At 37.1% G+C, this 24,858-nt stretch overlaps 1 protein-coding gene across 1 annotated transcript; it reads right to left on the bottom strand.

The window, feature by feature from the left end:
- Nucleotides 1-1,033: 1,033 nt before the first annotated feature.
- On the bottom strand, nucleotides 1,034-21,299 carry sfrp5 (secreted frizzled-related protein 5). The gene is made up of 3 exons (XM_052090271.1): nucleotides 20,455-21,299; nucleotides 9,168-9,245; nucleotides 1,034-2,458 (listed from the first exon to the last, which is right to left on the bottom strand). The coding sequence occupies exons 1-3, from the start codon at nucleotides 20,975-20,977 to the stop codon at nucleotides 2,130-2,132; spliced, it is 930 nt and encodes a 309-aa protein (XP_051946231.1). The 5' UTR covers nucleotides 20,978-21,299; the 3' UTR covers nucleotides 1,034-2,129.
- Between the last annotated feature and the right edge of the window lie 3,559 nt (nucleotides 21,300-24,858).

The raw sequence follows: 24,858 nt of genomic DNA, 5'->3' as shown, positions 1-24,858 counted from the left end.
GACATTACTTTACAGAACAAAATTTGTGTATTTTCAAATATAGCACATCGATACATTTCGAAACTGTCCATCTAGAATCGAACATGATGCTCCAATTTTAAATATTCAGAAGTGCAAATGCGATTTGAAAGCTATGGTGGATGGAAAATATTTCAACTTAAATTTGGGTCTGTTTTTCATATAAGACTTGGCACATATGGCACTTTTCCACTGCACGTTACATTTGACTCGCCTCAACTCTACCTGCTTTACATTTTTGAGCTTGCATTTCCATTGCGGTTTAGTGCCACCTCAACGTGGGTGGGATTATAGGCTGGTCATCATAGTTGTGTCGCCTCTACTGCCGTCACATCATCTTAAACATGACACAAACTGACCAAAACAATAACACGACCTCTAGCTGTTAGCTACTAGCTCATTGTGCAGCATAACGCAGTTGTTGCATGGTGATTTAACACAACTGTAACAGTTAAATTGGCCTGGTTTTAGATGCAAGCTTCCAGTAGCTGGTCAACTAAATAAAGTGAAGCTTTCAAGCAGAGTATAGAGTTAACGTAAAAAAACATACCATCCTCCATCATGGATCAACCAGGGCACTCTCCATCCCATTGCTCGCAGGTTTAGACCCCGTCCGTTTTTCCTCGATAGTTCTGTAGTCACTTTAAAAAAAATTGTTTACTTGTCCCTACACTGTTGGTAGGTCCGGTGGTAGCCGTGTGCGGCCAACGGCTGAGACAGTTCCTGTGAGACATTATAATTTCGCTCATCGCTAACGAGTGGACCGTCTGCACCTTGTTTATTGACCACGGCTTGGTTTAGCCATTTATTTAGCCATTTATTTTTTCACAATTCGAAAGTCGTTTGAACAAATTATACTGTTATCGCTGTCGCTAACTATAAAACTAGTGGGTTGATGTCGCGTGTCGGAAATCCAGTGACGCTGGTATTGACGATTCTCCGTGACCAATCAGCGATCTGCAGGATTCTGACGTCACATTTTAGTATCGGCTCAGCTCGCTTGGAACCTCGACAGAGGTGGTACTAAAAAAAGTATCAGGTACCAGGTACTATCCACAGTGGAAAACCCCCCAAAAACATTGAGGGTTAGTAAAAAACTGAATTTTGAGTTTTGGGTGAAATATTCCTTAATGTCTAAATATACTGTTTAAATTTAACAAGGATTGAAAAATGACCAGTAACAATTAGATCATAACTTAATGTTTTCCCAATCTCAGATTGAACAGAAGTAGCATATTTAGATTTAAAATTTTATTACAGTGAACTCAGATGCAATTTTGGAAGGCTTTTTCCATACCATGTATGTATATTTATAGCAATAGATATTCATTCTAGTAAAAAAAATTATAATAAGAAGAATGTTGCAAACTGTTTAAAAAGCATATGGAGGACTAAAAACCTCACCAACCAAACTTGCTTGAATGAGTCCAGAGTCCATAAGCTTGGCTGGCATAACACGCTCTCTTAAAGCAGAGAAATGACCCATAATTGCTCAAAGGGCTGCGGTTGACATATTTGGGCCGCTGTCCTGACCAAAAGTCAAGGAAATTTTCAAACCATCAAAGTTCTTACCTCCCAAGATTCAACCCACAATGTGTCACATTCTAGAATCATGCTAATTGTATCTTCATTGAATATAATAAAAACTTTGTATTCCTTATCAACAAAATAAAAGACACAAATAAAAAACAGTTGGCACTATGCATGTTTTTGTTTCATTAGTTTAAGTGGAATCTGGCCATTGAAATCAAACGCTTGCTCATTAACTGAGTGCTCTTGTTCGCTTTGGCATTGATTTTTTCACATTGATTGAAGGGTTCATTTTACCTTGACAAATGTCTTTGTTTAATAGTCTTTAGGAAACGTTCACTAAAATATGCACGATCATCTGAAGTGTGCTGATTTCTTCATAAAGAATTCATTTTATGTAGATAACTGCCAACAAAATGTAGCTCTGGCTGAACTTGCTGATGAATTAAGTCCTAAGCAGTTTCCAACAGCCACTTATTGAGTGATAAAATCTGTGTGTACTAATGGTTGGAATTAGGAATGGACTCTCTGGAACATTTATGGGTAGATACAGGGTCCACTATTTAGAAAAGTGTCACTGATCACTGGAAGACAGTGTGATAGGTGGGACACTGATGAGACTTCATGTATTTGATGGCAAACTTGAGCTCATTGCTCTTCTTGTCCCACTTGTGGATGGACATGAGCAGTAACTGTTGGTCCACTTTGCGTCCTATGATGAGGAAGTTGCTCCCGAGATTGTCCAGCTGCGAGCAGGGACAGTTTGCTCCGTTCTTGATGTATAGCGTGAGCTTCTTTAAGTCTTTCTTCCTCAGAACACCCATCTTCAGAACCTTCTTCTTCTTTTGTGCAGCGATGAGCTTGCGGTCGCCTTTTTCCTTTTTCACCTCTTTGATCTTCATTTTGAGGGCTGAAGATGCAATGCAGAGTAACACAGACTTAGACTCACCAAGGCATGACCAGAGACAATCTTTGGGGAAAAAATTATACTCTTCACAGCTTCGACAGTTTACAGTAACCACGTCTGTCAAGCTTAAAAAAATAAATAAAATGAAAATAAACAACCCAAAAGGTCCCATGAAAGTATCATAAAAGGAGTCCATATGATTATTATTCTATATTTCAAGTCCTCTGAAGCCATTCAATATCTTTATGTGAGCATCAGACTAAAAGTTATGTCAATATTCACTGAAAATCTTTCCCATGTCAGCTCCAAACTGACATGTCTTATAATGTCAACACTAACACAGACCAGACACGAGCAATAGTGGGCACGTTAAATTAAGGTTTGTTCATCACACAAATTCAGAAGACTTTTAATATAGCACATGAGTTGCATGGACTACTTTTATGATGGGGGATTTGTATGTGTGTGTGTGTGTGTGTGTGTGTTTGGGTGGTTCACAAGTTTTTTTTTTAGGCTACAAACTGGTAATTACAAGTGTATTGTTCTATAAATGTGGTTTATGAGGACATTTCTAGTGTCCCCATAATTCAAATAACTTATAAATCATACTAAATTATGTTTTTTGAAGATTTTAAAATGCAGAAAGTTTTTTGTGAGGGTTAGGTTTAGGGGTGGATAGAATCTATAGTTCGTACAGGCTAAAAACCATTATGCCAATGGAGAGTCCTCATAAGGATACCTGCACCAACATGTGTGTGTTTTGTATTTTTTAAAGGGATACTTTACCCAAAAATTAAAATTCTCTTATCATTTACTCACCCCATACCATCCCAGATGTGTATGACTTCCTTTCTTCAGCAGAACACAAACAAATATTTTTAGAAGAATATCTCAGCTCTGTGGGTCCATACAATGCAAGTGAATGGTGATTAGACTTTTATAGCTCCAAAAATCACATAAAGTGGTTGAATCCATATCTTCAGAAGCAGTATAATAGGTGTGGGTGAGAAACTGATCAAAATGTAAGTCCTTATAAAACTCTAAATCTCCAATTCCTACGAAAGTGAAAGTTAACATAGAGATTTAGAATAAAAAAGGATTTAAATGTTGTTCTGTTTCTCACCCAGACCTATAATATTGCTTCTGAAGATATGGATTCACACACTGGAGTCATATGGATTACTTCTATGTTTCCTTTATGTGATTTTTGGAGCTACAAATGTCTGATCACCATTCCCTTGTATTGTATTGACCTACAGAGCTGATATATTAGTCTAAAAATCAGTGTTTGTGTTCTGCTGAAGAAATAAAGTCATACACATCTGGGATGCATGAGGGTGAGTAAATGATAAGATAACTTTAATTTTTGGGTAAAGTATCTCTTTAAAGCTTGACAGACATGGTTACTATAAATTGTCATTCAATGGACAGAGCTGCATTTTTTCCCCAAATTTTTATTTACTTTTGTATTCCACAATAATAATAATAATAATAATAATAAAAAGAACAGCATATGGGTTTGAAACTATGATGGTGACTGAAAAAATTACAGAATTTAGAGGACTGTAGATAAAATATTAATAGAAACAGACTAAAAACAACAAGGAAACACCAGAGAGACCATTTAGAAAATGGTCTGGGATCTACGTGTTGTCATTTAACTTTATCCATCGGAAAAACTGGGAAATCCTCCCATGGGGCTCTTGGTCACACTCTGGTTCTCCCATATATTTCTGCTGTCTCAAGCACAAGACATTTCACAACAAGCACACAGGAAGAACCAAGGCTATCCAGAGCACTGGAATAGTTTACAGCTCCCCGGAGGAGCATCATTTAAACATGGACGCAGTAACTGCAGTCACCCAGGAGAGGACAGAGAGACGAACAGAGAGTTTTAGAGACAGATGTGAAAAGTGAACACCAGATCACACCCCCACCTTTTTTTTACACCTAAAGTAAACACCAAAAACATCACTATGGAAGCATTTCCTTCCTCTCCAAATCCTTTTTAAAAAACTGGATTTTGAGGTTTCCATCAAACCATGTTTGTACTGGGACCTCGTTTTGGATGATTCCATACAGCTTCCATTATCTCTGCAACTGTTTTGTTTATGGTACTATAGTCGTAATTAATTCCATATTGTAACTCATATTGTAGAGTATTGTAATTCTACAGTAAGTCTACAGTAACTTTTTCTCATTTCTGATCAGGGCTGGACTTTCCTTTGTTAAAGGCACCCCTTAATCTTAATGTATTTGAATCCAAAACTTTGTGATCCAGTTGTGACAGGTTCTCTTGTTTCTCAGTTAGAAACAAACATGCTTGAAATTAAACATGAATATGGCAAGTAAAGCATGTTATTGATGCTATGAAACCTGACTCTGCTGTGGGCTTACTGAAAGCACATTAATCAATGACAAAATGTGTGTCAAAGCATCAGATACATCTGGAGTATTTAAAAGCATTATCAGTGTGAGCTGAGGCTCCTTGTCTACTAATATAAACAAACATTAATGTAGTTAGAAAGACACACACACATCTCTGGAAGTGCAGGTATGTCGTTTAAATAGTTTAATTTGAGAACTAAAAAAAAAAAATCAGTTCACCTGTTTTGCTATGGCATGATTATTATTTTTAATAGTATGGCTTGGCAAAAAAATCAGCCCCAAACACTCACCATTGCTTGAGCCAGTGTTGGTGTGTCAGGCCGCTCAAACAAGCAGTTGAGTTAAAAGTGCCACAGAGCCAGTGTTTACACTTTTCTGGGAAATTAAACATTGAATGGCTTACTTATAGTTGTCTCAGCACATTACACTAGGAGTAGAGAAAGTATTTTCAATTTAAAATTAAGTCACAGTTAAATATAATAGATTTTGCCATGAGATTTACCTTGCAAAACCACAGCATAACTGCAAAGCTCAGCTGCACATGGTATTTTTCTCTCTTTCATTCAGGTGGTCACACATAAGTCATGACCCGTAATGCTTATGAGTGTGCACGCCTGGGCAATATCGCAGTGACAAGCCGATCCACAAAAGCTGCTTTAAATTGCTGGTAGTTGGACTAACAGCAGATGACAGCAGGAATGGAGGAAAAGTGTCATCCTGAGCATTTGCAGCCTTCTTTTAAAAATTCTGAAAGCAAACCTCCGCTCTGTCCACACCCAGAAACTGGTATTGGAAGGAGCTTTGGGAATTTTTATCTGTTGAGACTGGTAATGCCATTTAATGTTGAGCACGTTCTGAATTAGCATTCTGAAGAGTGAGTGATGAGTGTGAATGGTGCTAGCCCGTGCAAAAATCGTGTTTTGCGATCCTAGGGTGTTATGGGTGGTTGCCAGGGTGTTGCTAGCATTAGTTGCATAAACATTTAATACTTTAGTTAGGGGGTTGTTAAACTTCTCACCTTAAGTGTGAGCAATAGTCATACATGCCTTAGCAAGTGCCATAAAAAATGTTACGTTGCAAAAAAAAAAAAAAAAGATTCTAAATCTCATTTGGGTCGCATTTTATGTGCTAACTGAACTGCATCAACTTCATTACTTACATACAGAAAAAGCAAAAGTGAAAAAGCTTTTTTAGTCCAGCCAGTGAAAACAAAAAAACAATGACAAAAATTAGCAATGGTGAAGTAGTAGGTAAATCAATGCATAGACCTGCATCCAAGTCATATACGTATAATGCCAAAAAGTATTATATATATACATATATAAATACACACTACTGGTCAAAACATTTGAAACACATGACTGAAATGTTTCTCATGATCGTAAAAATATTTTGATCTGAAGGCGTATGCTTAAATGTTTGAAATTAGTTTTGTAGACAAAAATATAATTGTGCCACCATATTAATTTATTTCATTATAAATCAAAATAAAAAAATAAATAAAAAATAAAATAAGTGCAGACGATTTACCCTACATTGTGTATTAGGTAGTGTGTAAAGATAGGAGTTTGGCAAAGCATTTTTGTCCAGTGGAATTAGTCTGTACTAAACAGAAGTTATGATTTATCTTTTTAAAGTGATGGACATTCTGTTCTGTCCTAAAGGAAATGGATCGCCATGGGCAAAATAGTATATTCCAAAATCTTTCCGTGAAAATAACAATCGTTTGAGGATTTGTATTGGAGTACTTAAGCTGAACTTCCAAGAACTTGTTGACATTTTAGCACAGATTTTATGTTATTTCTAAGTTGGCACAATGTAATTTCTAAAAACTGATGCTATAGGGTAACGACTCTGCTATCTCCCTCTTAACTTCAGTTTGTTTACTTATTTTCTTATGTATTTCATTATGGATTCTGTTATTTTGGAACACTAAATGTGAGCTTTCTTCACAAGCTTATTTGAAATTTTCTTTGAGGTAAAATCATTTCTCTAATTTCAGGAGAATGACAAAAAAAGAAAAAAGAAAATCAAATGTGAGCCATTACAAAATCTCAAACCAAACTCAAAAACAATGAATTTCCTCTGTGCTATATAAAATTTTAAATCAGGAGCCAGTAAATACACTCTGATGTAGAGCTTTCTGAGCCGCGGTCTGCACATGCACAAATCATTTGATAAATGTGCTAGCTCTCCAGTATGTGTTGATATACTAATTGTAGTTACATTGTGGAAACTGGCAGCAATGACCAAAAGAATTAAAACTCTCTGCAATATTTGAGTAAGACAAATAGAAAACACTATTAAATTTATTAACGTAAGCCTACTGCACAGAACTCTCTGGTTTCAGTATGAGGAGTATTATCACTCAGAATTATCACTCATATGTACGGGCATGTTTTTTTTTTTTTAAACATTGTTATTAAATTCACTAAATAGTTGTGCAACTTTGGTGCATGCTAAACCCTGTGTCTTTTTGGCTAACCACCCGCAAACAAGTTTAACTGGGTGCTAAATGCACTGAAATGGCAAAGCACAGCTCATGTAAATTAGATTCATTATAAATGTATTATTATTTATAAGAGATTTCTGTATACATTTTCAAGTACTCATAGCAGCAGTAATTCCTCTAATAATGATCAAATGATTGAGAAGATCGTTATAACTAGGCATATGTCCAGCTGTACAGTAATTTTGTGGGAGTTTTTGCACTTTTACCTAATTTGCATAATTTCTGTAGTGAATCAGGTGCTAAAACAATGCAGACTGCATGTCTATTCAACAACGGACACAATTCAGTCTTCCCCCATAGAACTTTAACTCTATTTGTGATGTCTGGACTGCACTTTCTGTTTGTTTTTATTATGTGTAAAATGTAGAACATAGAACACTCAGAGCAACTACTAACAATATCTGGTAGGGTCATTTGTAAGTTATTAAGGAAAATATAAGTAAATCTAAGAGAAACAGCCCTCACAGCCAAAGATAAGCCAGACATATGTGTGTCTCTACTGTGCAGTAATCCTGTGCTCTCTATAGGGAAGGCTTTTCCAGTAGCTTTTAACCTCTAAAGTATTTTATTCAATGCCAGAGACTCATTCTAAAGATTCACCTTTGACAGATCAGTGGAACACCAGTTGGAATCACTTTAAACGAAGCATTAAACAAATCACAAACCAGCACAGCAGGAATCTTCCAGCTCCATTAAACACTGGATGACCATTCCATACTCACTCACATACACTATACGTTGAAAACTTGTTGTTTTGCCACACGTTTGCAATGTTTTGTATGTTCTTTATCTGGTATTTGATATATTTAAAACTGCATTCCTTTCTACCATGGAACTCAAAAGGAGATGTTAGGGAGAATGTATGGGAAAACAATTATGACAGTGAGAAGAGAGAAATTCATACAGGTTTGGGGGTGAGTAACGACAGAAATGTCATTTTTGGGTGAACTACCCTTTAACTACCTGTTATAGTCTTTGTTAAAGGTATCAGCCAAGAACAACAACATAAATGTAATTCAGCACATGATTGTATCACGTCTTGCTGAGAAACAAGTAACTGAAATAGAGGACCATAATTAGGCTATAGTATATACTTTAACCCCCCACCCCATGAGATTTATGTAAATGTTAAACGTAAGATTGTTGTAAATGTTCAGATGTTTTAGTCAATTTGACCCCCAGAGCCCTTCAAAAGCCCCCAGTAAACACACACAGGACAAGGCGGAAATGAATAACCCATCTATAGTAATTTTAAGGTTGTTTTATGCTATTTCTCCATCAACATATGTAAATATGGATCCAGTGTTATGGGCTCGTGGACACATGCAGAAAAAAATCCTAGGGGAAACACTGGCATTAGCCGATAATTTTGCCTGGTGACTTTTGTTCAAAATGAGTGTTCTTTTAAATTCAGATATTTTGAGTACATATTTTTACAGTAGGTATGTATAAATTGTATCACATATATGCTGTATACCGTTTATTGGCATTTTAACTGCCAGCGGTAATCCTATTATCTATTGATATACTGGTATCATTACGATATCATTATGAACAAATATTTTTTCAATTAATTACAGCTTGTTCATTTTATAAAAATGTCATATTGTATCTGTGTTTCTCATGATGCCACTTTTATTATTTCCACACTAAACATTAAAGTGACCACTTTCCCACACAAATAAATCTAAAATATTTTCATCACACATTTTCCTATTATCAAGAGATCATTCCTATAGACAAGTTACCAATGAAATTAAGTTTAGCATCGCAATAAAAGTTGTATGTAAATGTGACATGTATATATCTTACCAAAGTCACTGGCACAGTAGTGCTCCATTATGGTGTCAGCTTTCAGCTCGTTGTCACAAGGTGGACACACTTTTGAAACTAAAGGGTGAGAAAAGAGAAAGATAGATAAAAAATGAGAGTTAAAAGGCGCAATCAAATTTAAAGGTTTGTGAGCTCATGTGTTTTTAGGATTTAGTAGTTGTAACGAACTCAGATCCTCAAGTTCACCCCGCCCCCTCTAGCTCTCACGCTCGCTCCCAATCACCAGAATATTAGTTTCACCTGCACGGTTCACTTCCTCTGTATATACTCTGCCCTTTCTCCCCACACTGGTTGGTTATTGTTTAGTTACCCCTTCGCTTTGCCAGCTCTAGTGTTTCGCTAGCTTTCCCCTGTTTCTACTACTCTCGTGTTTGTCTTTGTTATATTCTGATCTCCCGGCTTCGACCTTACGCTTCCCTGTATTACGCTTCTTTGGATTTGCCCATTTGTTATATACTGATTTCCCGGCTTCGACCTTACGCCCCCCTTGACTACGCTTCACTGGATTTGCCCCTTTGTACTTTTGCCTTTCTGCCATTAAAGCAGTTTTACCCTGACATTGTGACTGTCTCTTCTTGTGCGTGTTACAGTAGTTATAACATTATAAAAAGTTTGGTATAAGTTGACTTAGGGCGTTTTCACACCTGTCTCGTTTGGAGCGTTTGTTTCTGTTCTTTTAAGCATATACTGAACACGGCAATTACACTCGGATCTGCACCAAAACAATCGTTCTGAGACCGCCTGAGTGAGGTGGAAATGAACTCTGAAGCGGTTCTCTTGTGGTGAGAATGCAAACCGATCCAATGGACCAACAAACCAAACAATATCCCTATAAAAACCATGAACATAACTGAAGAGTCTTTGGAGAAGACATATGTAGATCAGCACTTCTATGTAATTCATCCTCAAAACGTGGATATAGCCTTTTGGCAAATATAATAGATATAAATGTAAATTAATTTTATTATGATCGTTTCTCTCTTTTGGATAGCGTTAGAACACATGTAGGGCGACGTTAGCATCTTTTTGACAAATTAAAAAAACATTTACGTGGCTTTACTCTGCTGTTTGTGTGTGTGTGCATGTGTGTGTGTGCGAGAGAGGGAGAGAGAGATAAAACGTTTCAATGGAGAAATAATGCAAAAGGAATTAATGATGGATAACAATAACCATTACGGAAACTTTACAACTCATATCCATCCAAGTGACAGGTAATTTGTATTTGGAGCACAACAGTTACGATCCCTTGTTGTCTGCCCTGCGTTTTCTGTTTCACTCGTCACTGATCACGTTCCATGTCACGTTTTCCTTGTTGTCCTTGTAAAAACTACACTTCCCATGTTTCCCGGCCCTCATCACTGCCTGCACTGTGTTATTGTCCGCACCTGTTTGTTATTTTGTCATCTTGTTGCCTTGTGAAAGCGAACCGAACCAAAAAGAAAATGCAACATTGTGACAATTTAGTCCCTGTTTAGGACCAAAGCAAATGGTCTACAGGTCTGAAAAGGCCCTAAATCAGTCTTAACACGTTATGTTTTTCCACAAGTTAATTTCTAAAGTCCAGTGGAAACCATTGGGATACCATTTAAAAAAAAGATTTTTTTTAAATTAAATATATATATATATATATATATATATATATATATATATATATATATATATATATATATATATATATTTTTTTTTAAATGGTATCCTTTATCTGATTTATACAAGACTTGGTGATTTTTCCTCCACTATCTATAAAAAAAAAAAAAAAAAAGAAATCTAATTTGTGATGTTCTGGGTTGTTTTTCACCAAAAATCACCAAGTCTGTATAACTCAGATAAAGGATACCATTAAAAAACCATTTTATATATAAATGGTTCCAAATAGACCTGAACAGCACACAAGGGTTAATCAGAGGAGTCTCACAATAACACATAATAGGTGAAATGTTTCACATTCAAATGGATTGCTTTACCAATGTAACAGAACCTCTTCATGTGAACATGTTCATTCTAACAGCTCTAATTGGGTTTTGGTTTTCATGCAAGGAGTAGAACACAATTTTATTGCAGAGCTAAACTCATGCGGGGGCAGCAGGCCAGTGCTAATAGAGCTTAATCCACAGTGTTTGAAGCCATGAGGGGGAGAGGTTTGGCAGCCGCTAGTTTTATTTCCTCAATGGGGAGGGGAAGTTATAAAACACGATTAAGACTTTTACTTGTACATGTAAAAGCACATAGAATATACACTCGTTTTATAGTTATAAGTGATGCTTACTAAGGCAAGCAGCACTTTTACTGTTGCTGACATTCATAAAAGTAGTAAGCTTTGGTGTTAAAACCTTTCCACACTGTTTGTGTTAGAGACATACATGACACCTCAAATTATACGGCTTGTTGACAAGAGGTGTTTCTTTTCTAAGTGATCAGACTAATGATTTTTATGAGTCAGATAATAAAACGGATCAAAAATCCCATAGAGTTTCAATGAAGGGAGGACCCGGTCCAATCCATGTATCTTGAGACCAAAGCATCTTAATTGACTTATAAGTTACCACACCCTGTCAATTGCTTACCAACATGCTATAAAAATTACTCAGAGCACCTTAGCAACCACACAGCAAAGTCCTGGTTACTACTCACAGCACCCTAGCATTGTAACTGTCTAAAAGTGCACATCTGTACCAGTCTATAGTGTGTATATTTAGACCTCCATATCACACACACACACACACACACACACACACACACACACATGTTGGTCTACCTATCATTATGAGGACTTTCCATAGACATAATGACTTTTATACTGTACAAACTATAGATTCTATCCTCTAAACCTAACACAACCCCTAAACCTAACCCTCACAGAAAACCTTCTGAATTTTTACATTTTCAATAAAACATTGTTTAGTATGATTTTTAAGCGATTTGAATTATGGGGACACTAGAAATGTCCTCATAAATCACATTTATAGCATAATAACCTTGTAATTACCAGTTTGTAACTTACAAAATTGTCCTCGTAAATCACAAAAACACACACACACACACACACACACACACACACACGCACACACACACGCACACACACACACTATATATATATATATATATACACACACAGTATATACTGCAGTTATCTACAATATATCTATCTATATAATGTATATACTGTATATACACATGTAATGGGTAAAGGATGGGCAAGGAGGAGGCGGGAACTGGCAGAACAGTCAACATAATTTTAATGACGTAACTGAACTTAAAACAACATAAAACAAACATAAGCACACACACAAGCACCCTCTCTCTCTCTCTCTCTCTCTCTCTCTCTCTCTCTTGAAGTGGTGTCTCTGTGTCCCCTTTATCTCTCTCTCCTGATGATTGGTTGACTTAGCACTGTCTGTGCACCCTCAAGGCCCGGCCACGCCCTTTTCGTCACAACACATCACATATATATTCTGTATGTACTGTATACATAAAGTGGCACAGAAATTACACACTTCAAAGGGAGTTTTAAAGGTAGAGTTCACCCAAAATGTTAAATATTTAATTATTTACTCGCCCTTATATAGTTTCAAACCCATATTGTGTTCTGTCTTCAGTGAAACACAAAAGATGTTGGGCAGAATGTTAGCGACATGTTATAGGAAAAAGCAGCATCAACTTTCCTCATCATTTTTACTCATGTGCTCCATAGAATAAATAAAGTCATTCAGGTTTGAAATGACATAAGGTTGAGTAAATATTGTATTTTTAACTACCCCTTTGAGGAATATTTTACAATTATCTCTCCATGTTTAACCCACTGTCAATGATTCCTTTAAAGGGGTCATGACATGAGGAATCATATTTTCCTTGATTTTTTAACATATAAAGATGTCATTGTTCCTTTAAATCATACTGTAAGTTTCAGAACTCAAAACTTCTTCCTTACTGCAAAAAGAACATTTGTTTAAGCCAAGCTGCCAATATGACTCATTCTCTACTTCCTCCACATCGTGATGTCACACTGTGGTAGACATCTGACCACTTATCATCAGTGCCTACAATACCTTTTTACTTCTATAGACCCACCCAGTAATGGTGAGCAGTGAGACGACAAGGAGAAAGCAAGTCAGTCAAGAGAAGAGAGCCAATCATAACAGTGGGCATTTCCAGTCAGGTCTTAGAAGAAAAGCAGCACCAAAACTGAGCAGTGGAAAAAAAAAAATGTTTGTGCTTTTTGTGCCAAAAAAAGTTGGTAATATTAAAAGTGAACTTCAAGGTACATAATGAAATAATAAAAAAGGCATGTTATGAAACCTTTAATATTTGTTGTTTGGTTTTCTAAATGATTCATTTGTTTTTGTTTTTGCAGTGCTATACCAGAGTGTATATTCCAGGTTTCCGTCACTTAATTTACCTGCTAAACAAAATGATTTGGAAGAATGAAGGATGTGGCTTTGTGAATATTTGGAAAAGCCATTCATTTGTTCAGTTCAAAAATACAAAAACCTCTATTTGATCCCTATGAGGTGGTTCAGACAGAACAAACCGTGACCAGTTTGGCTGGAGGGAGCTTGAATTTCTCTAATCGAAATCAACCGCACGTTGATGTGCATTTTATTCGATCCTGATGGTGCTGAATATGATTTTGTCATTTACTCAGCACAGGTTCTAACAGAACAAAAGCATCTGGCAACAAGAACTTACATGGCTCATCTCCAGACTCCCCCTTCCAGGTTAAAAACCAAGGGTCAGAGTTTATCACCCCAGCCTGGAGCACAGCCATAGCGGCAAATAATTAGGGGAGGGGTCAAAGTTCACCAGGCTTCAGTGAACAGGTTATGGGGAGTTGAACCCCTTCAGTTGGTCCCTGCGTAGAACTTTCCTTATATTTAACATTCAGTGAGTCGGAGACGTGACAGTGTGCAGTTACTTGCACACAATGAGTGGGAAATCATGAAGAATGAATTGTGCATGCTATAGCGTGGTTCATTCAATATAGTTTGATGACTACTTGCAAAATTGTAAGATATTGTATGACTTGGCAGTTATGAAAAGGTAACATTTTTACTCCAATAGGTGTCAACCAAAAATGTATTTTTATTGCATAAATTCTTGCATAATTGCATAATAAAAGTATGGACTGAGTAACCAAATTTGTTCATAGAAATTTCCTTTCCAGCTAAAATTTGATGCATACATTGTGTCAATTTGAAATTCTGCTTGTTGATTTGTTGGACTCTATGGGAGTTACAATATAACCTTTTTAGTACGAGTCAAGATATAGTACAATATCCTACGATTTCACCATGTCAAGAGACTCATCAGACTGTATGTTGTAAAATTCTGTTTTTGTGGGAAGTAATAGCACAACAGTAAATGTGCCGGGCCAATAGTGCTAGGCTCTTTAAAATAAAGTGCAATCGACTATTGAAGAGAGGCATGTTTGTGCTAAAAAGAATGAAAAGAGAAAAAAAGATTTCTGCAGAAATACCTTGCGCAAAAGTTGTGCTAACATTTTGTGAATTGGAATGTGGAGGACATAACTTAATGTTTCTCGCAGTCAAATGCACAGGCTGTAGCATTTTTGAAGCTGAAACGTGTTATTTGCACTGCAGAGCAATTTATTCTATTTTGCTGGGTGGCTTGCTGGCAGAAAGCACAGTTGAAACAGAGCCAAAGCATGTGTCAGGAGAGTGAGCATGGGTAATTCAGCAAACCAGGATTCTGCAAGAAGTGCCAATTTAGAGATGGAGTGATATCAGACTTTTATGTAATGTATTCCCTCAAGTTCAACCACCTTCCTATATTAGAACAAATGTATTGTGAGACTCATCAGAACTACCTCTGAGAGCTGTTGATGTCCTTTCCATTCAGAAATATTAAAAATAATAAAACATTTAGTCACACCTGGGCCATTCCTGTTGTGCAGTAGCTTTCGAACTCTGAAATGTCTAACAAAATGCTTGCGTTGTAATTTAAGGAAGTATTTCTGTAAAAGAGTTTTTTGATCAATGATTTTGAATAAATTCTCCCCCCTGCCTATTAAGTGGTGATATACACAAAGAATGTGACTTGGCAAAAACAAATGAAGAAATACTTTTTTGAGAAGAGAGTGCTTAGGAGGGCTTGTGAAAGTGAACATTTATAGTAAAAAGGGACGTAATAGTGATCTGTTTCTCACCCACACCTATCATAGCACTTCTGAAAACATGGATTTAACCACTGGAGTCATATGGATTACATTTATGCTGCCTTTATGTGGTTTTTGGAGCTTTAAAGTTCTGGTCACCATTCACCTGCATTGCATGGACCTACATAGCTGAGATATTCTTCCAAAAAATATCTTGAGGGTGAATAAATGAGATTTGTATTTTTGGGGTGAACTATTCCTTTAACCTTAAAAACCTCATCTGTTGGGGGGGGGGGGACTTGCTTTTAGCGCAACTCAGTGGACATTTGGACGCATTACAAAACCACATAATATAATTTTGCAAAAATGTCGGCACAGTCCCGTAATTTTCATGAGATCAGTCTGGCTATTTACTGCATAGTAGGTGGCCATAGAGTGGACACATTTTTGGCAGAAAGAGCTTGAATAAAGTGTTTCAGATGTAAAAAGACTAGAACAGTTAATATCATTTACTCATCCATATACCATCCCAGATGTGTACGACTTTCTTTCTTCTACAGAACACAAATGAAGATGTTTAGAAGAATTTCTCAGCTCTTTTGTTCCATACAATGCAAGAGAATGGGTACCAAAATGTTGAAGCTCCAAAAATAACACAAGTAAGCATAAAAGTAATCCATATGACTCCAGTGGTTAAATCAATATAAGTGATTTGATAGGTGTTTGTGAGAAACAGATCAATATTTAAGTCAAGTTTTACTATAAATCTCATCATTCTTTTTTTTTTTTTCCCTTTTCTCCCCAATTTAGAATGCCCAATTCCCAATGCGCTCTAAGTCCTCATGGTGGCGTAGTTATTTGCCTCAATCCGGGGGGAGGAGGACGAATTTCAGTTGCCTCCGCGTCTGAGACTGTCAGTCTGCGCATCTTATCATGTGGCTTGTTGAGCGTGTTACAGCGGAGACCTTGCTATTCTCCACGGCATCCACGCACAACTCACTACTTGAGCTACCTGAGCTATCCAGGCCCCTTTAATTTCACATTATTCTTGTGTTTTTGGTGATTTACATTGCATGCATACTTCCACTACTGGGCAGGAACAATTTCAAGCAAAAATGTACTTAATATTGATCAGTTTATTACCCACACCTATAAAACCACTTCAAAAGACATGGATTTAACCACTGGAGTATGGATTACCTTTATGCTGCCTTTATTAGATTTTTGGAGTTTAAAAATGTTGCCACTCATTCACTTGCATTGTATGGACCTACAGAGCTGAAATATTCTTCTAAAATTCTAAACTTGGGGTCTGCAGAAAAAAGAAAGTCTTACACATCTGGGATGGCATGAGGGTGAGTAAATGAAGAGAGAATTTTTATTTTTGGGTGGACTATCCCTTTAAGATGAATTTTCTTCTAAGTCTACACAGTTTCCTCAAACAGCAGAGCAAGTTCTGCACCACTGAGTTTCTCTATCAGAGTTTATTGGGAAAACGTTGTGTGTTAACTATGCACAGGTCATAATTTTATGGCTCAGTTGGATCCTTGAAGTTATGAGCAGCGACACTTTGGACATAAAACATTAATCAGGATGAAAAACTACTGTGATTTATGTCTGTTTAGATGTGCAGTGAGCAGTGACAGAGCCATGAAAACCTGTCTCTATCAGACCAGCATTCATTGGAATCCTGCAAACAATGGAGTACAAATTTATTCCAGTCCAAGCCAGTAGTAGATTTATTCTATGCTGTTTTATTTTTATTTAAATTTGTATAGCCAAATTACGTGTCTTAATCGTGTTGCTCCTGACTCAACATAGTTTAGACATGATAGATTTCATAACAAAAGATGAATTGTATTTCTCCTTCCTTAATATCTTTCTTTACATGGTTCCCACGGTCATGGACAACCTGGAAATATCAGGGCTTTTTAAAATAGCTATTTTCGGGTCTGGAAAACTCATGTAAATTAAGAACATCTTTAAAAGTCATGGAAAAGTCATATAGTGAATACACATTTTTCTAGTTATTCTGAGCTCCAAAATGTTTCAGCAGCTAAAAATTGCTCTCATTGTTCCTCATTCATGAAACATGAGCAGCACAATTTTCTGTGTAAATCGTTCATAAATCCGATCTTTAGTAAATCGCTGCACTGAATTGATTGCAACAGTTTATGTAAGAATGGTTTTACGAATGACTTACACAAAAATGTGTTCTGCTCGTGTTTCATGTATAAAGCCCATTGAGTACAATCGCATACAATTATTTGAAAAAAAAAAAAATCTTTATCCAATAATGCTTGAGTAACTGAAAAATAATGGAAAATCATTGGTCAAAAAGTGTGGGAACCCTGCAATCCTCTATTGAACATAGAAGATGCTAGGAAGAATGTGAAGGACTGACAGGCTGAGTCACCATTCACTTTTATTGCATTTTGTTTCATACAATGAAAGTAAATGGTGACTGAAGCTGTCATTCTGCTTTTTGTGTTCCACAAAAAGAAAAAAGAAAATCATATGTGTGTTGAAAGACATTAGGGTGAGTAGATGATGGCTTCATTTTTGGTAGAACTGTCCCTTTGAGAAAAGTTTCCTATTTGAAAATCTATATTGGTTAAAAAGACGTACTGTTGTGCTGTTGAAATATGATGCAGTGGAGTGTATCATTTACTGTCATGTCAGTATCCACAAACAGCCAGTGAAACTTGTCTGTGGTTCTGGCTGTGAACGGGCCTCGTCTCAAGATTTCACCTCAAACCACAGGGGACAAAACATCCCTTCACTCCCAGGGCTGCTACTCTAGCTGATGGCTGCAGGCCGGAGCGACTGGCCATTCCAAACGAAGGTATGTGCTGTCATGTTATCTCTAGAGTCCTGTTACACATCGATGTGCATGTTCAACAAAACACACCAAATGCTTGGCTGTGAGTGACTTGACCATCCAGCTGCAATGTGGAAAGCACATTTTACTCAGCTCTGCTAGTTTCCATACTCTCAGTATCATGTCATTTCAGAACAGCTATGTTTGTAATTGATATTGTCTCAAAGGTCTCACTTGCTGTTTTTGCTCTTGATTTTGCCGCAGTTATAAGGAGCTTATTATTCCAACAGAAGCCAAGCTACTTAACTTAGAAGAATTTTTTTCATTGTAACATTGTAATCCATCAAATCTTTACAGCGGAAAGAGTAGCTGTATGCCACATTTACTCACACATAGGTGCATACTTAACTATCTAAATCGGGACATACCATGGACTACAATTGTTTTTATTTAATATAAGCTCATTTTAATTACTGAAGACTAACCCTGACTCAACATTTTCCCTAAAAAAAATCCCTGTTTTGCATTATTTGGCCAAATGAGGATGTCCCTGCCCTCAAAGGGAGGTTTTGTCAAATTTAGCCCATTTTTGTGGATGATTTGTTTTTTTGACAACTATCCCTTTTTAACATATTTAAAAATATATTTTTTATTTATTTATTTATTTAGTTCAACTTTGTTTTAATGATCTCATTTGGTTATGTTACAGTATGCAGAATATGAAGCATTGATCTCTATGCATTGTTGGAAATCTTTTTGGCCACCTGTTACTTACTTTTGCAACATGTAATTGCTGTAATATAAATTTATCTCAGAATATGTAATTATTTTCTTTGTTATCAAATATATACATATACATATATTGGCTTTGTCGTGCCACAAACTCCATTCATGCTGCTCAACACCATCTTCAGAATTATCCTTGAGCACTAACTATTCTCCCCCTTTTTTCTTCTTTATTCCTTTGTCTCACTGAGACTAGAAGGTCTATTGTAATGGACGGAGGAGACGAAGTAATGTACAACTTTCCAGACTAATTAGTGATCCAAAGAGTTTGGCTGCCTGGCTAATTGGAAACCAAAATGCAGGATTAAACAAAGAGTAAGAGGGGCAACATGCACTGTCCACTCCACATTCCACATCAGATGTTTGCTTTAGATAGTGACATTTTTTGTCCATCCAAGAGCCTTAATTTTACTTTCTCAAGACCCTCAAGCAAAATAAAAGTAAAAGCAAATCTACTAATTAGACTTGTTGTGGAGATCTAGACTTAATAATTGCAACTTTTTTTTTAATAATTTTTATTTAGATACATTAATTTGATAGTTTCTTTAGATGTGGCCACCTGAAACACATTTTAAGGTTATTTGAAATTTTAGTCTATTTAAAATTTTCTGGGTTCAATACAAGTTATGCTTGTGGCATAATATTGATGACCATGAAAAAGATAATTTTGACTTGTCCCTCATTTTCTTTTAAAGATAGAAAAAATTAGGTTACAGTGAGATACTTATAATGGAAGTGAATGGGGCCAATTTTTGGAGGGTTTAAAGGCAGAAATGTGAAGCTAATATTTTTTTATAACACTTACATTAATTCTTCTGTTAAAACTGGTGTATTATTGGAGCTGTTAAGTTTTTTTTAAACATCGTTTTGTGGCAGACTGCTAAATTACCAGGATTACAGGCTGTACATTACATCGTCATGGCAACAAAACTGTACAATTAAATATAACAAAACATTTACTAAGTGATAGCATCACACTAAATAATTTTAACATGCAAATTGTTTATGTCTTGTGGCTATGCTTTTAAAACAGAGAGTATTTTAACATTTACAGATTGGCCCCTTTGACTTCCATCATAAGTGCCTTACTATAACAATGTTATTTTTATTTTGTTGTTGTTTTTTTTTTCTTTTAAGAAAGAGACAAGTTGTTTGTTTAATCAGAAAAATATGCTTAAATCTGTAGCTTGCTGAAATAAAATTAATTTTGTAATGTTTTGCAGATTTGTCATCATATTGTATGATCACACAAATGATAGGGATTTTTACACACATTTCATGGAATTTATGCATTATGTGTTCTGGTTTCATGTGATGCCATTGAACAGTTTTGTCAACACATTCAATTTACTGTAGTTTTTTTTTCTTCTTCTTAAATTTGCACCAAAAAATAAATAAGTAAATAAAAAATTGGTTTAGATTAGTCACATCTTAAAGTCTGTTTTGCACCTATTAACATTCCATATTGTGGAAATGTATTGTAATAAAATCATGAATCAATAACAACGATATTTAACTCTAAAACCACTAGTTTTTGCATGTCCTACCTGGAGTTTGAGTGGCGTGCCCTGCTGAGAATTGCATGGGAATACACAGGTCATTGTCGATGGGGAACTTGTCGCACTGTAGCATCTCTGGCCAGGGGAAGCCGTAGGTCTCCATAACTGGGGCACAGCTGTCCCGCACAGCCTCACACAGAGAGCGACAGGGGTAGATGGGCCGGTCTAGGCAGACCGGAGCAAACAGGGAACACAGGAACACCTGCGTGTCAGCATGGCATTGCTTTGCCAAGAGGGGTACCCAGCTGCCCGCTTGCTGCTTGACCTCGGGCATGGTCTCGTGGTCCAACAGGTTTGGCAGCCTCATCTTTTTGTAGCCCACATTGTAGCAGAGCCGCAGGTCAGCTGGGATATCCACACACTGCGGTTGCTTGGCATAAAACCGGCCATTGTTTAAATTGTCCGATTGCCAGCTGTAGTAGTCGTATTCCTCTGCTGAAGTAACTGAGGTGAGAAGAACCAACACCAGGGTGAGAGCCTGGGTCAGAGACACCTGCCTCTTCTCTGCCATGTTCCTACAGTTCTAGTGTACTTTAGAAGAGAGGGGGGATGGAAGAATAAGAAGAATTTAAATCCTTTGCTTTGCTGTGAAATATGAAAAAATGACAAAAAGAGCTGGTTATGCTTGGTTTTCCTCCTATATGCCTAAGGTTGCCCTGTCAGTCCTGCAGTTCAGTAGAAACTCCTTGGCTTCAGCCTTTCAGAAGCTGGTTGGAGCAGCAGAAAGTAGCAGGTCTCAGAGCAAAGCTCTTTTCTAGCTTGTCTCAAGTGTACCTAGTGTATAAAAGCCAGTGGACTCAGAGACCTATGAGCTGACAAGCCCTGAGAAAGCTTGTCCACCCACCTCCTTCTGTGGACTGGCTTCCCTTGTCCACTGTAAACTCTGCCCCCTCCCAACCACAGCCAACTGCTGCACAGTGGGCGGCACTCATGCTTGGACTGTCACACCCACACAGCTCACCCCCCTTGCAGACAATTCTACAGGCAGACCACGCGCTGTCCTGCAGCACAATGCATGCGTGGAGTGTGCTGGTCTCATTCAGTTTCTATTTAGCTCATATGCGGTGGGGTAATCTAATCTAATTTAAACCTGGAAATAAAGAACGTTTGAGGATTTTAAAAAACATTTTATGTTTTGTCAAAATATGAAATATGTAAGATTCTGCACTACCAGGTCAGTAATCAAATAAGCAATTTTATGATTTTTATTATAAAAAAGCTTTTGGACAAAAGGTCAGATTTACTTCTTTCCATTGACACACACAAGATGCTCCTTGGAACTTTGTCAAATCATGATGGGATAACACAGATCATCAGGTTTTGCACAAACTTGTCAACTTGTAAAACTGAAGTCCATGTCAACTCAAGTGCATGCTTATTTTAAAGCAACACAGCAAATACTACAATAAAAAAAATATATATCAGAAATGTGTGTTTTTTTTTAGTTAAGTTCTTAGTAAAAAAAATAAAATAAAAAAGTAGTGAGTTAAAAAAAAAAAAAGAAAGTAAAAATGCTGTTTTTTTAAATTGTGTATGGAAAAAAAATGTAAAATGAAAGAAATACTAAATTTAAGTATTTTCTAAAGTGGTCTGAGACATTTGAACCCACTGTAGATTCTCACACATCATGTGCCCTGGCCTTGCACATTCCAGTTTATTGGGAAATAAACAGCAGGCAGAAAAAATATGGTGGTGCATCTACAGGTGGTCTGGGCATTAAGCCGTTCTGTTTGAGATATTCTAATGTTGCTGCTGGATGTGAATAGAAACAGGCTTTCTCTCTGTCTCCTGTCATTCGCTGTCACACTGTGGGGCCCAGATTTCAGCCCACAGCCACCCAGCAGCAGGGGGCCGCACTGCCTTATTGCAAACATCCAAAAACAGAGAAACCTAACTATCAGATTAGCTTTTTTTCATCTATTAGCAGTTAGCAGATTTTGTTACTTTGCCTTCCCTTTTACATTCATTTCCTTTTCTATTCCTTGTCCATTTACCCATTCATTTCCTTTCCTATCACATTCCTTTTCTTTACTTTCTATTTCCTCTTCCCTTTCCTTTTGTTTCTATTTCCTAATTATTTCCTTTTATTTCCTTTTCCATTTACTTTACTTTGTTTCCATTTCCCTTTACTTCAGTTTACCTTACCTTTCCTTTCTGTTTCCTTTTATTCACTTTGTTTCCATTCCTTTCCTTCACATTAATTTTCCTTTCCTTTTCCTTGTCACTTTCTATTCCATTTTCCTTTCTTTCCTTTCCTTGTCCCTATCAATTAATATTAATTTCCTTTCCATGTTTCCTTTCCCTTTTCCCTTCCTTTCAGTCCTTTCACCCTCTCCTTTACCTTCCCTTTTAAATTTATTTCCTAACCTTTTCCGTGTCCCTTTTTCTTTCCATTTCTCTTGTTCTTTCTTTTTCTTTATTTTCCTCTTATTCTTTTTCTCCCTTCCCTATGGTTTATTCCTGTACTGTCCTTTTTATATGTTGGATGACAAATGTTAAAGTTGAATGTTGGTAAAATGAACAGTGTGAGACCCTGGAGTTTATTCACTTTCTACAAAATTAAATTTCCAGACATTATCTTTTTTGGATATCTGAATAAAATAAATCAGATTTTCACACATGAAACACTAAATTATTGAAAATGTTGTTTTACAACAAATTGAGGAGGAAACAATTAGACCAGAAGTCTTTATTCCACAGCCATTAAGAGCTCTACATAGGCAGAATTTCCAACACAAGGGTTGTTACAATAGTATTTTTGGCCAAATTCTAAGGCAGGAACATTTATATTATTTGCAGAGAAATAATTCCCACAAAACAATAAAATATTTATATTTAATTCTGTATGGAAAAAGCAATAATACAAATATTTATCTAATCCTAAATGAAACTTTTTGGCCCACAGTTTGAGCATTATATTTTTATTCTTAAGAGTCTTGCATTGTTATCTTTGTAAAATGCTAAATATATAGTTGCCGAATAACATAATTGCCCTTCCTCGCAATTATAATGTTATTCAAGGACCCAATAGCAGTCGCAGAACACAGATGATTGCCTCGTAGCTCAAACCCTCGCACATACAATGGAGCCAATTAAGTATCAGTGGGGCAACATGCAAATGAAGAGCACTTACAATAAATAAGAAAAATTGAGTTTTACATGTTAGCTGAGAGATGTACATAAAAAATCTCACACCACAAAACAAGCCTTTTTAAAACATGACAGAAAATGCTGAAAGACATAAACCCTGATTGTTTTAGAAAAGCTGCAAGACTATATTGTCCCCTTGTTTAAGACAACTCTTAAATCCCTCGTTGTTGATTCTTTAGAAAGTTCTAAAGGTTATCTGCCAGGAATAATCACTCTGTACATGAAAACTCATCCATTGTGTTTCCAGATTTTGATGGGAAGCAGCTGGAAGTAATTAATAATCAGTGTAAGAGGAGTGTGGAGGCTGATGAGGTTCATGAGTACCCAACCCCCCCCACGGACAACTCCTGCAGACCAGAACACTCGACGTCTAGGCCTGCGTCTAAGATGTTGACTATGGAAGTGAGTAGAGAAGTGATGGTCCAGGATGTCATGTTGGGGAACCCAGGACTGCTCCTCTGGACCGTAGACCTCCCAGCCGACGAGGTATTCTAGTCGACCCAGGCGATGCTGAGTGTACAAGATGGCCCTGACGATGTAAGCTGGGCCATCTTTCAGGAGCAGTGGCGGAGGTAGAAGGTCACCCTCATCAGGCTCTGTGGAGGGAGAACAGTGAGAACATGTGAGGTTTCAGAAGGGATACATAGAATGAAGGATGGATACGATAATGTGAAGGCAGTGCTAGACGGTATGTGACAAGGTTAACTTGTTTTATGATGGTGAGGCCGATGTAACGAGGAATTCGCTTTCGACAGGGGAGCTTGAGATGAATGTCCCTGGTGGAGAGGCAGACCTTCTGTCCTGGGTGGTACTTGGGTGATGTAGAGTATCTGTGTCAGCTTGGATCTTCTGGCGTCGAACAGCACGCTGAAGGTGTACATGAGCGGAGTTCCTCATCCGTTTGCTGTTACGGAACTAGTGATCCATAGCTGGCCCTTAGGAGATTTCAGGGTGTCCAGATCCAGCAGAAGAGTGGAGCCACTTAAGGAGTACTGTGTGCAGTGCAGAAGGAATGTGGGATAAACGGGGTGGACAGGCTGCTGGTGCTGGTTCCAAGGAAGCTGCCTGTGCGATTCGTTGATCAATTTCCCACTGTAGTGGGCTAACAAAGGGTGAAGGAGGGAGTATGGGTTTTGGAGATGTGGACTGGTCAGATGAGTGCAACCGGGAAAGGGCATCAGCTTTAATATTTTTGGAATTATTAATTCTTAATTATTTAGCGATAGGTGACTGTAAAGTGGA

This window comes from Xyrauchen texanus, chromosome 24, assembly GCF_025860055.1.
Source record: "Xyrauchen texanus isolate HMW12.3.18 chromosome 24, RBS_HiC_50CHRs, whole genome shotgun sequence".
Lineage (NCBI taxonomy): Eukaryota > Metazoa > Chordata > Actinopteri > Cypriniformes > Catostomidae > Xyrauchen > Xyrauchen texanus.
The sequence above is the reverse complement of the archived record's forward strand: the minus strand, read 5'-3'. Positions and strand labels throughout refer to the sequence as shown.

What these genes read in the sequence shown, in the direction of transcription:
- sfrp5 (XM_052090271.1), bottom strand. Translation starts at nt 20,977, where the DNA reads ATGGCAGAGAAGAGGCAGGTGTCTCTGACCCAGGCTCTCACCCTGGTG. An exon ending in GCACGCCACTCAAACTCCAG is followed by an intron (nt 9,246 to 20,454) that starts GTAGGACATGCA and finishes CTCACCCTTTAG; the next exon opens with TTTCAAAAGTGTGTCCACCT. An exon ending in CTACTGTGCCAGTGACTTTG is followed by an intron (nt 2,459 to 9,167) that starts GTAAGATATATA and finishes TTGCATCTTCAG; the next exon opens with CCCTCAAAATGAAGATCAAA.